Genomic DNA, 16,652 nt, shown 5'->3' on the forward strand with positions numbered 1-16,652 from the left:
ACTGTGGAAGTCATATATGTGTGTGTGCGCGCATGTGTGCAAGACTTTCACAGATAGAAGTCCTTTTAAAAGAAGAAGACTGAAAGTATCTACCTCTCCCTATCATATGCCCAAATGTAACATTGTTACAGAACTACTGGAGTGCAGTCCAGTGCTTAAAAAAAGATTTTTGCATGATTAATTTTTCAGATGGAATTAAACAAAATCAGATTACAATTTATAGCATGGACTTCCCCTCTTCCTCCCCTCCCCCCGCCGCCAAAAATAAACACTGTAGAAGGGCCTGGGGACATGATCTGGCCTTAATGTTTTTCGAATTTTAATGAACTTTAGTCAAACACATGCAGATAAGTATAGAGTCCAGGGTTTTAAAAAAAGAAAAGGAGTACTTGTGGCACCTTAGAGACTAACCAATTTATTTGAGCATGAGCTTTCGTGAGCTACAGCTCACTTCATCAGATGTTTACCGTGGAAACTGCAGCAGACTTTATATACACACAGAGAATATGAAACAATACCTCCTCCCACCCCACTGTCCTGCTGGTAATAGCTTATCTAAAATGATCAACAGGTGGGCCATTTCCAGCACAAATCCAGGTTTTCTCACCCTCCACCCCCCCACACAAATTCACTCTCCTGCTGGTGCTAGCCCATCCAAAGTGACAACTCTTTACATAATCAAGTCGGGCTATTTCCTGCATAGATCAAGGTTTTCTCACATCCCCCCCACCCCCATACACACACAGACTCACTCTCCTGCTGGTAATAGCTCATCTAAACTGACCACTCTCCAAGTTTAAATCCAAGTTAAACCAGAACATCTGGGGGGGGGGGGGTAGGAAAAAACAAGAGGAAACAGGCTACCTTGCATAATGACTTAGCCACTCCCAGTCTCTATTTAAGCCTAAATTAATAGTATCCAATTTGCAAATGAATTCCAATTCAGCAGTTTCTCGCTGGAGTCTGGATTTGAAGTTTTTTTGTTTTAAGATAGCGACCTTCATGTCTGTGATTGCGTGACCAGAGAGATTGAAGTGTTCTCCGACTGGTTTATGAATGTTATAATTCTTGACATCTGATTTGTGTCCATTTATTCTTTTACGTAGAGACTGTCCAGTTTGACCAATGTACATGGCAGAGGGGCATTGCTGGCACATGATGGCATATATCACATTGGTGGATGTGCAGGTGAACGAGCCTCTGATAGTGTGGCTGATGTTATTAGGCCCTGTGATGGTGTCCCCTGAATAGATATGTGGGCACAATTGGCAACGGGCTTTGTTGCAAGGATAAGTTCCTGGGTTAGTGGTTCTGTTGTGTGGTATGTGGTTGTTGGTATTTGCTTCAGGTTGCGGGGCTGTCTGTAGGCAAGGACTGGCCTGTCTCCCAAGACTTGTGAGAGTGTTGGGTCATCCTTTAGGATAGGTTGTAGATCCTTAATAATGCGTTGGAGGGGTTTTAGTTGGGGGCTGAAGGTGACCGCTAGTGGCGTTCTGTTATTTTCTTTGTTAGGCCTGTCCTGTAGTAGGTGACTTCTGGGAACTCTTCTGGCTCTATCAATCTGTTTCTTTACTTCTGCAGGTGGGTATTGTAGTTGTAAGAAAGCTTGACAGAGATCTTGTAGGTGTTTGTCTCTGTCTGAGGGGTTGGAGCAAATGCGGTTGTATCGCAGAGCTTGGCTGTAGACGATGGATCGTGTGGTGTGGTCAGGGTGAAAGCTGGAGGCCTTTCAAATCTTTCTCCCTTCCCCCACCAAAAAAACAAAACCAAACCGTTTTCTAAAGCAGAGAAGGTTTAAAATCAGGTTTTAATTTTTTGATCTTCTCTCAGTCTAGAATATTTACATAAAGAAAACACTGGAACATTTTTCATACTAGAAATATCAGGCTCTAAATTAAGCTGTGAATGGAAAAACTAAAGTTTTCAAAATAAAAAAAATTAATGTAATTAAAAGAATGTTGCAAAATTGCTATAAAACATGCCAAATCAAGGAATAAAATCTACTCACCCACCATTACAATAAAGTAAGTAAAATGTTGCAAGGGTGAACAGACGGCAAAACATAGCATTAGTGCTAATATGGGAACCTTAGCCATTCAACTCTCATTACCTTTAAAAGTTTCTTCTTTTAGATCATTATAAACTTGTTTATTGCTAAAAGTTTTGTTAAGACAGCTAAAGTAAGATCAAATACACAAGTGATATAAAAGTATTTATTTACATAATTTACATAAAGAACAGACTGCTTTCTTTGAACCCGAAAACTTACGCATGAACAATATTACATATGTTTATCAAAGAACTCTTCAAGGAAAGCAGTCCTTTGCCACATCTTAATAGAAATGATAAACCATTGATCAGTGGAACTTAACACAGGATGCTGTTCTGTTTCCTTCCATCACTATGACTTATACAACTTTCATATCCAACACGGAAAACACACGTTATCTTATTCCTCTAAAGAAATGAGATTCATTTCAAAAGATATTGATAACAAAGTGCACATGGTTTGCTGTGAAAAAACAACAAGAACAAGGTCTGTTGTCCCTTCCATCTAATAGGGATAAATAAGGCACCACAAATTTTGTCGTTTCTTTATAATTTATGAAATACAAATTATTTTTGCCTTGTCGTTTGAATTGCATCTGAAATACTATGAATGAATCTTTACTACTTTAGTAGGTACTTAGAGGACATTATTTTATAGCGTCCTCCTCCACAAATCAATTTTGAGAACATATTAGCGGGGATGATCTAACTGGTTTACCTGATTCTAAAATACAACATGCCTCATGTAACAATAACTAACAAAATATTTGCATACAAAAACCAGACCCTACAAGATGTACAATAGCCTTAGCTACATGTATACAATGTTAATCTATTACTGCAGTGTTTACAGTAGGAGAAAAAATGGGTATTTCAAGTTAAAATGAAATAGTCAAACCATGAGACACTAGGCTGAAAATGGACATGTGATTGGATCCATTTGTACAGTCATTTTTTAAATGCAAGTTGTCATTTACTTGAAAAACAAGGGAAAACCATTCTATTGTAGGATAGTTTTCCCCTTCCACTGTAGCATGAAAATTGTAACCACTTCTCACATTTAGCTGCTATAAAGTACGTGATCTGGTCTTCTAGTTTAATGATTCCTAATAGCTGGTCTATTTTTGATTATTGTTCCAGTCTTGAAGGCTCCTTTAGAAGCTACAAGTCAAAAAATAACTTCTGAAAGGATAAAAATTCAAGTCTCAGCAAGTGATTCAAGAGAAATCTGATAATCATTATAATTAGAAAATAAATTATGGATTTGCTAGTAAATCACCATCCAACCCTACAGAGTAGATATTTCTTTGCAGAGGGTGGCAAAATAATCTTAAAAAATAGTTTGAATACCAAATTTAGCAAAATATTTTAAATTACTTTCTCATTAAGAATCATTTTCATTTTGGCAAGACCCATTCACAAAATACAAATTAAAGGTAGAAGCACAACCTGTAAGGTAAACAAACATATACTATGCATTTCTGACTGACCTGTGGCAAGTGAAGCAAGAGTAAAAAAGTAATTCTGGTTTGAAGGGGGTCTTCAGAACTGTTAAGGAACATAATTAGGGAGATACTCATCTTGAGGTATGTGACATTATGTAAATCCCATGTTCTGAAAGTCTATTCTGTATCCTTGATCTCCAGCGGCGAACATTTAACCAAAGGAGAAAAATGCAGACTTTATCGAAGTCTAATTTAAAATATCTACCTACTCATTTCAAGAAGTCAAAAATTTAAGAATGAAAATATATTTATCTTTTAGAAGAATGCCTGATTTTAAGATTGAGACCATGTGACTCAACTTGTCAAGGCAATTTTTCCTTATTACATAAGTGGAAAATTAGTCTTCCTGTGACAAACCTAATACCACCCTAAAACTAAGTTACACTGTGCTAGTGAACAAAACGTAGACAGGAAACATGAGGAAAACCATTCTAACTTAACGGTTTCAAAGTAGCAAATCCTCAAAGCATCCTCACTCAGTAGTTCTGGGTTTGATTCTGCTCGCAGTTACTCTTGATTTATACTAGGGAAATTCCACTGAAGTCAATGGAGTTACATGAGTATATAAAAGACAGTGCAAGAGTAGAATCCAGCCTATTGTATTAAATATTTACTTTAGGAAGAAATAAGCATTTACAATGGGAGATACGTTAATCTTTTCCTCACCCCCAAATCAGACAGATGAAAAAGGATTAACATGGGATAGCATCTTTTAATAAATTAAAATTAAATAAATATAGTCTTTCATGTTTATCTCTGTACATTTAAAAGGGATTAAAAATTTTTTCTCCATCAGGGCTTTTAAGCTTATGTACCTGTGAATCTGTCATTATAAAAATATGTAATTTGGAGAAGACTATAAAATAGCCGTCAATAGAAAACATTTTAATGTATTTACTACACTAAGCTTTTAGAATTGCTTCTCTATCAACGGAGATAAATATGAAGGTAATTCTCCTTCCTGGAGTGGAACTTCACAAAAAGAAGTATAGCAAATAACTTTTATAACCAGCCCAACAAGCTTCAGCATTATGATTTAAAGGGATATTGTCATGTGGATAGTCATTCATTCATTGCACTTCTAGAAGGTAGTCATGCACCCAGCATCTGCATCTAGAAAAGTTACAGTGTAAGCCAACAGCTGCTGTTTGGTCTCATCATGCCAATCTAGTTCTTAAAAATTTGAAAAATGCTCAGATTGCCCAGAACGAGAAAAACTGATTTGGTCTTCCAACAGTGCTTGTTATTCTCCATTAGCGAGGCTAGTAATAAATTAGGACTAAGGAAGAACAAAGGAGAATTCACAGCAACTCATTTATACACAGTTCTGCTGTTACACGGCAGTCTTGGATCCCAGAGGTTTATTCTGAATCATTCACCTCCATAAAGATATCATTGAAAAAATATTCCGAGATTCTGGTTGGCTCCTCTTCTTTCTCCTGTTTAGTACTGGAAGCTTGCTTCTCAGAAGACTCAGAAGAAATCTACCAAAATATAAAAAAACTGCATTTACAGGTTTGACATCTACTGAGATTTGTTGTTTCTCATGCATCTATGCCTCATCTTGTGTACAAACTAGAGTCTTGTGGTAAGTTTCAGCACTCACTTAAAATGTAAAAGCAACAGGCCTCCCTCTACCAACATAATAAAGATTTCCCCAAGCAAAATTGTTTCAGAGAATAATTTGGGATACACCAAGTTAACTGTAGTACAACCATCCTTCAAATCTTCCATTCATTTACTTGGTCAGGTAGATTGATTTTAACTGATCAAGCTATTACCTGTAACAATTATTCTTTAAAGATACAAAATTTAATGGAATCCTACTCTTGAGTGGGTGCCCTGAGCACAGAACTACAAAGTCACACAGGATGGGTTCACGTGATATTTCTGCTAAGGTAATAATGGAAATTTGATCTCAAGCAAGTAAACTTGATCTCAAGTAGGTAAACTTGTACAGAGAAGACGATGTGGCTGCTTTGCAAATTTCATAGACATACACAAGTCAGAGGCAGACATGTAGCAGACATACCTCTCACAAAACGTGAGATGACATAACCCCCAAAACAGAGTCGTCAAGCTGCTGCAGCAAGACGCAATCAGATATGGTCTCTTGGAAACAAGCACAACATAGTGTCAAGTAATGAAAGCTGAGTGGACTTCGAGGGATTTAGCATTTCCAAATAAAAGCCTAAGGAGTTTTGTCAGGAAGGACATTCAAGTTAATGGGAAACGTTGGCAGGACAAGTGATTACGGCAAACCTCTAAAACCACCTTTGGGAGCAATTTATTAGGGATTTAATGGGGGTTGCAAACAATTATCCTTATTTTGTGTTTTAGATATTCAAAGTGTTTGTAAAGCACTTAAATCTTTGTTATTCTGGTGCAAGTCTGTGTGCAGACACTTATTTTAGGATACACGTCCTGTTTCAGTTTTGCTTAATGTGGAAAATGTAATGTGACCTCAAGAGATCAGAACAGAGAATCTGGGGAGATTTCATATCAACAAAACACAATCTCCTCCTTAGGGAGAGGAAATAAACAGTACAAATGAGATGGGATGTAATCAAGCAGCTGCATTTGTAACTGTTCAGTTATGGCTCCCCCCTACACTTTGCAGCAAGTATAACACTACACAGCTGGCTCCTTTCGGTAAAGTGGCAAATGCTGAATTTTCAGAGACATATGTGGTCAGCTCCCTGGGTCTGCTCTCCACCTGATGTGCTCAAAGCAGTGACCTCAGGTTCCTGATTTAAGACAGAAGTGTAGGCAGAAACCGGGAGAAATAAAATATCATATAAAATGAAACATTAATTCCAAATTTTAAGATGCCTTTGCTGTTGTTATTGGAGCATTGTTCTAAGAGACTCTCCAACATTTAAAAAAAGTTGACGTAACTGTGGTTTGTTTTTCCTGTTATTCAACATAGTCCTTTTGTTCTTCAGCTTCATGGCATACAGATAAGCAAAGAGTCCACAAATCTATAAAAGAATGTCACAGTGATCACTTTGCACACACACAAATGGTTGTCTCCTAGTAGTGCTTTACATTTCATACAGACATGATGTTCAGAGGTAACTGTATGTACCTGAACTGCAGCAGTGCCTCTATTCTCACATTCAGCGGATGTCAAAGGGCTTGTAGAGGGAAGGGAACAGGACTCTTGAGTGTCTGTATTGTTCTCAGCGGATGGAGTAGGTCTTTTCAGACTTTGCTTTGAGGCAGCTATGAGAGGTTTTTGGAGTCTCTGTCCATTCCCTTTAGCACCCTCTCCAGGTTCAGAGATACTTGATTTACAAATTAAAGATAAAAATCCCAGAGGTCTTCGGCCAGCCCTGTTCAAAACAACAAAAATTAACAATAAAGTTTCAAGGTTTATATAATATTGTCATCTTGCTTAATGAAAATGGAGTAGAAATATTGTTTGTATTTAATGAGAGTTTGACTTACAATCTAGTTGCAAACACTTCTAAATTATATGAAGATGATTAAAACATTCTAAAATAAATAATTTGGAATAGGTTAAATCAACCCCAGGATTTGTTGCGTTTGGTGGTTTTTTACGTTTTGTTTTTTATTCTCTGAATTGGAAAAATAACATTTTTTGCCAGATTATTTAAGCAGTACAGAGCTGAGAAAGCTCCTTGTAGAGCTGTAAAAGCCTTTAACAGCCTCCATGCCACCACAGTGTGGGAGCTGGGGAGCCCACCATTCACTACTCAAGAGTGGCCAACATAAGCTCCCAGATCTTTAGCAGAAGATACTCCTAGCAACAGGAACAGCTGTAGAGGAGACCAGCCAACTTCTAGCTCACAAAAGAGGAGAGAATCCCTTCATGTGTCATTTCCACAGGCCTCCTCTAATGTACCACATGAGGGAGGAATCCCACTTTCCCAAGGGCAACCTAGAAAGCATCCCAGAATACAGAAGGAAGACACTCCTTGGAGCAGGAACAGCACCAGATCTTCACTCTACCAACATCAGTACAGCCAGTCACAGTGAACGGTTACTTAATGTTAACTGAGGAACAAAAAAGTTTGGGCAAAAGCCCAGAGTCACTTTTTAGATTGTAATCTTGAAGGCAGGGACTGTCTTTTTCTATGCATGGGCAGCACCTATATATTGTGGTTGACACTGGAATACAAATAAGCAACAACTAAACCCCACACACCACAATGATATGAGAGGACGGGCAAAATCATCAGGGGCCAATAGGCTATGGTAAATGCTACTAGGACAGGGAAAAGTAGAGGGTTACAAAAAACCTATGACTGTAGGAAAAGTAAAATGATGAGTAAATAAGTGATGCTTAGAGGAATAGAACTAAAATATAAGGGAAAGGTAAATAAAAAAATATTAAAAGGAACATTAGAAGGAATAAAAGAGTAATGTTGCATCTTCTGTTTGTTGTCTAGACTGTAAACTCTGTAGGGCAGTGACATGTCTTAATACAGCTCTAAAGAATGAGCACACTGAGTGTATTAATTGCTACTACTTAACTGAAAAGTTCAAAGACACAGATATGTTTATACAGTATACTACAGCACAGGACGGGGCAATTAAAAGAAATGGTTTATTAAAGCTACCAATCTGGTTTTCCCAAGTCCAGATGCTAGTGAACAGAGTCTACATCACAAAAGGCGGCTGTGTAAATAGAAAAGCCAAATACTTAATAGGCATGAGCTATCTGTTCACTGAGGCACATTGCCAGAAAAACATGGGACAGCATGGATCACCGTAGCTCACGAAAGCTTATGCTCAGATAAATTGGTTAGTCTCTAAGGTTTCAGAGTAGCAGCCATGTTAGTCTGTATTCGCAAAAAGAAAAGGAGTACTTGTGGCACCTTAGAGACTAACCAATTTATTTGAGCATAAGCTTTCGTGAGCTACAGCTCACTTCATCTGATGCATAAAAGTGGAAAATGCAGTGAGGATGTTTTTATACAGTCTAAGGTGCCACAAGTACTCCTTTTCTGTTAACTACGCCGTTACCATTCCATGGTTAGAGTATTTCAAATTCCAAAGCTGATCCTTTCTAGTTTTTTGCTGAAGAAAAGGAAGGACAATGTTCTAGTGTATGGGTTTTTAACCTGGGATTATGTCTATCCTGCTCTTACCACAATGCTAAGTAGAAGGATCACCGTGCGCAAGTCCTGATAAGAAAGGGGTATTCAGTATGAAAAGGCTGAGAACCAGTGTTCCTAGAAATACCTTAGCATCGGGCTCTTTGAAAGGGCAGCTGTGCTTCCAACATGTCCCGAATGTCCAGATTCACAAATATCCATAGAACTTTCTTGCTCATTTGCTGCTTCTTTTCCCTCACGGTCCATTCCAGACACCAGCTCATCTGAACACTTGCATGCCGATTCCTCAACTGGTACAGTTCCTAAATTCTGAAAGGATTCAGATTGCCCACTTTCTGCAGTTTTAGATACAAATATAGAGGTAGGTAGTTTTTTCTTCTTTGAAGTTTTCAATTTCTCAGAAATTCTCCCTTTAAGGGAAAAAATTAATATTAAGCATAAATGGGAAATGTACATTTCTTATTGACTGAACTTATACTCTTAATATTTTTATAATATTAGTATTCTACATCATGGTCCAAACCACTGTGGTGGTGGCGATGATATTAAAAGACGAAGTGTTTTGGGGCATTACAACTGACACTAGTGTTATTTTTGTTTTTGTTTGTTTTTTAAATAAACGCAAGCAAGCTAAGTTTCTCAAAAGATACTATTAATTTTTTTTTAAATAGGTTGTATTTTTGGACCTGAAAACCTTACCAGATCACACAGACATTAGAATTGGAAAAAATCAATTAGGTCATGCAACCTACCTTCTGCTAAGGCAGAATGCTCTCCTCTATTATACTTTCTAGGGCTTGGCCCCATTCTGAATTTTTCCAAATAGGGGCTTCCATAATTTTTTTTGGGAGACTATTGCACAACTTAAAAGTAATACTCTGAAATCCCCTATACAAGTGCAAAGTGCTAAACAGATCTCACTGTCAGGAAATTTCTGATATTCAATCTACTATTTTTTCCCTCAATTTCATTCCACTTCTTTTACAATTACATCCCTTCTTTTTACATTAGCTCAAATATTATGCCTCCGATGTTTCCATCCTTCAAATATTTGTAGGCTAATCCTTCTTTCAGTTAAGCCTTTTAACTAAGAAACTACACATATCTGGTTTCTTTAGTCTTTCCTCATATGTCAGACCCTCCAGTCCCCTATTCTTTTTTTTTTGGTTGATTTTCTTGGAACTCCTTCCAACATGTTCACATATTTTTAGTAACAAGGTGACCAAAAATAAAACCACTGTTGTAAATTGTAGAGAGGGAGACTATCATTCCTGACATGCATGCAAGCTGTAGACCTGATTCAAAGCCCACAGAAGTCATTATAAGTCTTTCCATTGACTTTAAGGAGCTTCAGATCAAGCCCTGTATTATCCAGATTCTTTATTCAATTACAGAGATATTAAAAATAAAGCATCTCCACTATATTATGAGGTCCCACTAACATTTCACATTCGCTCTGCTGGGACTTCATAGCAGCTAAGACAAGACCTCTGCTGATCTGGTTAGAATTGTAAATGCACAAAAAGGTAGTTTGGCATAATACAAATCATCGGTTAACTGCTCCATTCCAAACAGGTGGAAACGTATCAGCTAATTAACAAAAAATTCCTTTCGGCTCTGTATTTGAGATCTTTCCTGTGGCCTTTATGCACAAGTTCTAAAAAGTACCTTGAACGGGGAGTCACTTCTATATATCTGAGGTATCTTTTGCTTGTTAATTTTTTGGGGTTGCTTTTTTTTTCTTTTTTAAACCCACCAACCATAAAATAAATAAATAAATAAATAAATAGATCTTACTTTTAGAAATGCACAAATAAGAGGCCGCTCTTAAAATTCATGAAAATCATCTCATTTAAGGCTCCAAATATAGTAATGTTTTTGAAGCCAGTGGAATTTTAACATGAATATATAAAATTTTGCCAGACACCTAATCCCAATGCAGGTAATTGGCAATTAAAGTGAATAGAAGACAATTTTCCCCTTATGAATACATTGCCGCTGGTAGGATTAGTTAGCAAAACGGCAATTAATGTTAGCTACCATTTACAAGTGACTCCACATACATTAAATCTCAAAAATTCACCTACCAGCCATTTTCCTTGGAGCATGTGTTGATTTAACTGAAGACTCCTATATTAAACAACATTTAAAAGTCAATTTCTCTTTTTCAAAGAAGCACAATAAAAGTTAGTACAGTAATAAGATTATACATTTACAGATCTTAAATCAGCTGGGGACAAACAATAGGAAGGAAAAGGTCTTCAACTCTCAGGAATGTGATGGGACCTTTGTCACTTGTGTCCCCTAGTGCTGATTGAAAAGCAGGCTTTCAGGGTATTACCAGATAGCCATGACAGGGGCCTCAAGTTCAGAGAGCATAAAAGCAAGGAAGCTGGGGGAATTCTCAAGGTTCCCACTGGAGTCGTTGAAATCATAGTGTAGAGTTCCCCACACCTCAAAACATATTGTACTCAATAGCAAAAATACATGTAAGTCACTCCAAATAAATTGGTCACCCCACAGTATGGGAAATTCGTCCAGTTTCCCTTTGCAGCTAGCGCCCCAGTAAAGAGGGATGGGGATATTTCTAGCCACATAGCTTTTTCCTGTAATGAATTTCCTCCAAGAATCATGATGCACCCTTCCCTGAAACAAGACAGCCACGTGACCAGCATATGCCTGAAGCTTCCCCTGCTGCAACTGCACCATCAAAAAAAATTAAAGTGGGTGAACGCACAGAAACAATTAAGAAGAATACAAAGCATATCAAGTAAAAAGTACAATGGAAAATGGGGCCCATAAGTATACCCAACAAAGTGAACACAGAAACTAGAGCCTAAAGAATATTTAGCATTCCTACTGTTTGAAACAAAAAGCAACTTACAGCTTCCATTTTGCCGCTTAAAAGCTTCGTGGAAAAATTTCAAATTGGGTAATTAACCTAGTTAATACAGTATTATTTTGAAGTCAGTTAATACTCTCATAGTATGCATAAAAAGGTATTTCCTGAATTAGTATCTGACCTTGTAAGTATTCGCAAGATTATCATCTGCTGAGGTAGATGGAGTTCGCTTGGCAGGAGGAGTGTCACTTTTTTCAAGATCAATAGCACACCTTTTGCAAGATGTCTGATCCAAATTAGTAAATGACTCTATTGATGCTCTCTGCAGTCCTTCTGTTCCTGTACAGGTGTCTAAAGAGGTAGCAGCTTTATCAACTGGAGTCGTCAGTGATCCAATGCTGTAATTATAAATACGTGTCAAAGTTACCACTGTGAAAAGTTACTATCTTAAAATAAATTAAAAATCAAATTTGCAGTGTATACAGCAAAGTTATAAGATGATTAAGACACAAATCTTTGCTTATATTCTTATCTACAACATGTACCGCTTCAAACACTTTTAGGTTTTTATCATTTAGATAAGCCTTGCAAGGTTTTGTTTTTTTTAAAAACCACGAGGAACTAGGAATTCTCATGACACCCTCTGTCAGTCTTTTTAAAGGTTTTGTTCTTTTAACATTTTGTTTCATTTTCTGCTTGAACTGTGCATTTCATTTACATTTTCCTTAATATGCAAGTTAAGTGTTCCATGTACGAACACAACTATGAGTTAGTAGGTGACTTGTATGTGTGATATCGCATACTAGAAGATGTGTTTGCTCCAGTGAATTGTAAAAAAGAACAACTATGTTTTTAATAAAACATGTATTTTGAGATCTGCATTTTGCTGTACTATCCCTGACCACCAAGGGCGTTCTTCCTGTCAATTATAGCTATGTCTTCTAATCTACTATAATCATGTGAACAATTGTCAAATAATTAAACTCCATTTCCATGAGAACATAAATCAATCCATGCATTACTTTAACTGCATTTTACTGTAATGGTTACAGTATTCTAGATGCTCAGGGTATTTATACTTGCAGTCTCGTCTCTATTAGATTTCCACGGCACACCCTTGGGGGAGGATGATAGTCCTGTGGAACAACCAGGACAAAATTGGCCTGCCACAGAAGGTGATTAAGGGAGCAGGGTGAACCTACAAGGATACAGGTGGTCTTGAGAGACATATTCCATTACTAGCCCTCAGTATCATTGCCTATCATCATCAGGCGCCCAACAGGCAGTAATTCTCTGATGCAGGAGCTCCAGAGCTGTATGGCTGAGGCTCCTTCTTGAAGGGGAGGATCTTCAACAGAGAAAGGAGCAGGCTTAACAGCTGAGCTTACAGAGCCAATTCAGTGCCTAAGAGCTTTGTTTCACACATGCTGTGACACGGGAATAGAACTATACATTAAGAAAGCATGTCAAAGTTTTAAAAGCATATTACTATGTTATTCTTAGGAAGATTTCCCTTCCTCTTAACTTACAGTATATTGTTGTAACTTACTATGTGTACATTTTGTTGCAATATTTCATGGAAATGTGAGACCTATTTCAACAACTGTGATGTGAAAATATGCACTGTCATACTCAAACCCTTTGTTGTTTTCCTGTACTGCTGTAAGCTTAGTTTGACATCAGTTAAATAATTTTGTCTGTCTTTATTCAAGGAAAGAATTACTAATCAACAGAATGAAAAAATTAAAACAAAGAATTCTTATGTTCTGTCATTTTCACCGAAGTGTTCCAAAAAAGGTGAGACCTTAAAAATCTGGAAAAAGTGATTTAGCTATGGAATCCAAAATACTTTAGAAAATATAAAGGTGCTCAGATTTATAATTTCCATTACTTTTCACCAGAAATATTCAAGTCAATATAGAACTAGGCTTTGCAAGTGTCCCACTGACTATGGTGCTGCTGGCACATGACCAAAATATTTAACACATCAAAATTTAGCAGATTTACATAACTGATTTATTGCTCAGAGAATCACGATCACCTTTCATTTGTTTTAGTGAGGCTGATAAATGAGCCATGTAGTGGTTTCTCCTGCATTTCTTCTTTTAGTGAGTGTATTTAACTTTAGAGGCTCCAATAAGTTAGCCTGAGAGGCTCAGAAATAAATGCAAATTTATCTTGTAGTATATTGATCATTTACCTCTGCTCTCCCATCACATTAGCTAAGCCTGTATTCACTGGAGTGAGAAGTATGGGGGCTGGCAGCAATGGTTCCAAAGCTTGATCTAGTGACATAGATGGGTCATGATACTCTCTCGAGTCAGCTGGAATTTCCACCAATGTTAAAATAAATGTCTGTTCCGCCACCTCCTCTGGATATTCGTTACCATTTCCATTCACTACCAAAAGATGTTGGAAACAAGAGAGAGAGAGAGAGAATTAAACCTTACTATTTAAAGTGTACTATTTAAACTCTAGCAGTTGTGTGTTGTATCCTGCCCTTCTCCACAACTGCAGTTAGGTTTTCACATTTTGTTGCTCAAGCCAGAAAAGGCTGGGAGTACTGTGGAAACATGCTTGGCCTCTTCAGGGAGAGACGGGAGGAACCTAGCATCACTCCACAGTGATCCTTATAGCTGATTGAGAGCTGCGTTTTGTGTCTGAGGTGAGCCCCAGCCAGTACTCTTCACTCAGAAAGATGAGCACAATAATAAGCAGACGCTCTATAAGCTTGTGCAACGCTAATTAAATCAGTCAAGTCATCCATTATCCACAAAGATAAGAACCTAATACCACCACCAGTAGCTAACAATTACTCCTTTAGTGAAAGCAGCAGAGGCCTGTTATTTTGGCAGTAGTCCCAGCTTCTAGTCCCACAGACAACCTGTGATGGTACATTGCTACAGTAGGATTGGGTATCAATCCTAACATTCGACAAGTCCCTAAGATTTTTCCAAGAATCAAACATTAACAGATAGATAGCAGCCAATTGCCACCAGTTAGGATGAATTTAACAAGAAGGCAATTAAAGACAAGGAATCAGTTTCCAAATCTAGCAGACGTCAGCATTGTCCAATTAGCTCTTCACGTTGAACTACAGAGTAACAAGCTATTACATTAAATATACTACATACAGCATGCTATCACTAAATTTAGAGTACCCCGAACAAAGTTTGTGAAGAATGGCTTTGAAGAAAAAGATTGAAAATTAAAGTTAAATCTAAATTATACAAAAAAAACTAAAACTCTAATATAATGCAGAAATCCCTTGATTTTTGTTGATTTAAAAGTACTACTCCACTCTTAATTCACTTTGCTTCTTTATCTCAGTTCATTTGTTTTGAAAGATGATTCACTATTGCAAGATCTCTGCAATAACAAGGCACAATGGGATAAGGAGCCTGGAGTCACATATGCCTTCATTTTGAAAGTGTAAATTACAAGCTTAGTTAGCAGTGAGACGAATTCCTTTAAAGTAAGTGTCTAAGATTCCTAATTCAGAGTTTTTTTCTTCTTATTCAAACGGTATTGGTGCTGAATTTTGTTTTTATTCATCTTAGTTTGTTCTATCCACTTAATATCTTCTTCTGCATTCAAATGTGTAAGCTTACAGAGGCAACATCTAAAAATGCTTCAAAACTTAAGTCTCTTCAGTGACTTGTGGCATGAATTTAAATATACAATAGCGAAAAATCAATTATCTGCATATCACTAACACAAGCTACTTTAATATCAAATTATAGAAGGTCAGTTACATCAATGTTAACATAGAAAGTTCTTCATTTCTTGATCCATCTTTGCACAAGTACTTCTATCATACTAATTTTGTTTTCATTTTATTTTTACTTACACACACACACACACAAATTATGAAAAGCAGTTCTGAGACACAGTGATGTAATATTACACCTAGCTGGGCTAGCAAGTATTGCTTTGCTATTTTAGGCCATTAATGTAGTGTACCTGAAGTTTCTTTTGTGCTGGTTATGTATTGCTGTTGAAACTCCTGTGTAACTGCTTCAGTCTAGAAAAAGTATTTCAAAAGAAATATTAACAAGCCTGGCAAACAACTCTAGAAAACAGAAAAAGTTTTATGAAGAATTATTGACTTTTGTTTTGTAAACATTTATCAAGTGTTAAGAGTAACAAAGGAGAGTAATTTAACCACACCCTACCCAGATTTTGTTGATTTCCCCCCACCCCCCTCAAACTACGCTAAGTATTTAGGATGGAAGGATATAAAGATGATGGGGACTGGGAACACTTGGGTATTTAACTATAAGCATTATTGTGCGTTCTGCTTATACGTACTTTATCTTCATTCCCTCTAGAAATGGTTTGTGAAAAAAAAAAAGTTTACTTTTCCTACAGCACAACCCTGCAAAGTTGACTCATATAATGGATTGCTCAGCAGTGCAAAGAGCATCAATTCCCCTACCTATTACGGAAACACTCTGGAGCTTGGAGAAAAACATTGAGCTTAGTCATTCTTCCTTCCCCTTCAGTTTCATGGCAGATTATGTGGCTAAAAAATAGTATTTTATAGCGCTCTTGTTGGGGGAGGAGTGTTGTCAGGGCATATTTAGTCCTGCACTCGGTTCAGCTTGGATAAAGTCAGTTGAGCTCTGAACCAACTGGCAAAGGGCAAAACAAAAGAGCTGTGATCTTGATGCCCTGCTAGCATCAAAAAGGAAGTAAAGAGCTTGGCAATTTATTGGAACTCTAAAATGCCCTCCATTAGATTGAAGTACTGTATATTCAATAACCAAGTCAAAGGTTTAAGAAACTAAGAATAACTAGGAGGGTTTGGGTTTTTTCATTCAGTTTGTTTGTTTAATTGTTAGCCAATTAATAGCATGAAAGTTCAATCTAAAATCTTGTATGCAGTGTTGTTGTAGCCATGTTGGTCCCAGGATATTAGAGAGACAAGATGGGGGAGGGAATATCTTTTATTGGACCAACTTCTGTTGGTGAAACAGACAAGCTGACCTGAAGAAAAGCTCTGTGTAAGCTTGAAAGTTTGTCTCCCTCTCCAACAGAAGTTGGTCCTATAAAAGATATTACCTCACCCAACTTGTCAATCTAAAATCTTGCCAGAAAAAGGCCAATAATAATTTTGAATAAAGTGAGAGAAGGTAGGTATAGAAATGCAAGTCTGATCATAATAGCATT

General features: G+C 37.2%; 1 protein-coding gene across 3 annotated transcripts in view; it reads right to left on the bottom strand.

Moving 5' to 3' along the window:
- Nucleotides 1–2,199: 2,199 nt before the first annotated feature.
- Nucleotides 2,200–16,652, bottom strand: part of BDP1 (BDP1 general transcription factor IIIB subunit) — a 71,528-nt gene continuing 57,075 nt past the window's right edge. The window contains exons 36-43 of one of the 3 annotated variants that reach the window (XM_048849924.2): nt 15,444–15,504; nt 13,681–13,879; nt 11,662–11,878; nt 10,726–10,768; nt 8,766–9,048; nt 6,643–6,889; nt 6,453–6,535; nt 2,200–5,038 (exon numbers count right to left, since the gene is read on the bottom strand). In XM_048849924.2, the coding sequence (XP_048705881.2) occupies nt 4,930–5,038; nt 6,453–6,535; nt 6,643–6,889; nt 8,766–9,048; nt 10,726–10,768; nt 11,662–11,878; nt 13,681–13,879; nt 15,444–15,504 (1,242 nt within the window). In that variant the 3' untranslated portion in view covers nt 2,200–4,929. Of the gene's footprint in view, nt 5,039–6,452; nt 6,536–6,642; nt 6,890–8,765; nt 9,049–10,725; nt 10,769–11,661; nt 11,879–13,680; nt 13,880–15,443; nt 15,505–16,652 lie in introns of those variants that run through there. The other 2 variants (XM_048849927.2, XR_007356646.2) reach the window with 2 other exon arrangements.

This window comes from Caretta caretta, chromosome 5 (genome assembly GCF_965140235.1).
Source record: "Caretta caretta isolate rCarCar2 chromosome 5, rCarCar1.hap1, whole genome shotgun sequence".
Lineage (NCBI taxonomy): Eukaryota > Metazoa > Chordata > Testudines > Cheloniidae > Caretta > Caretta caretta.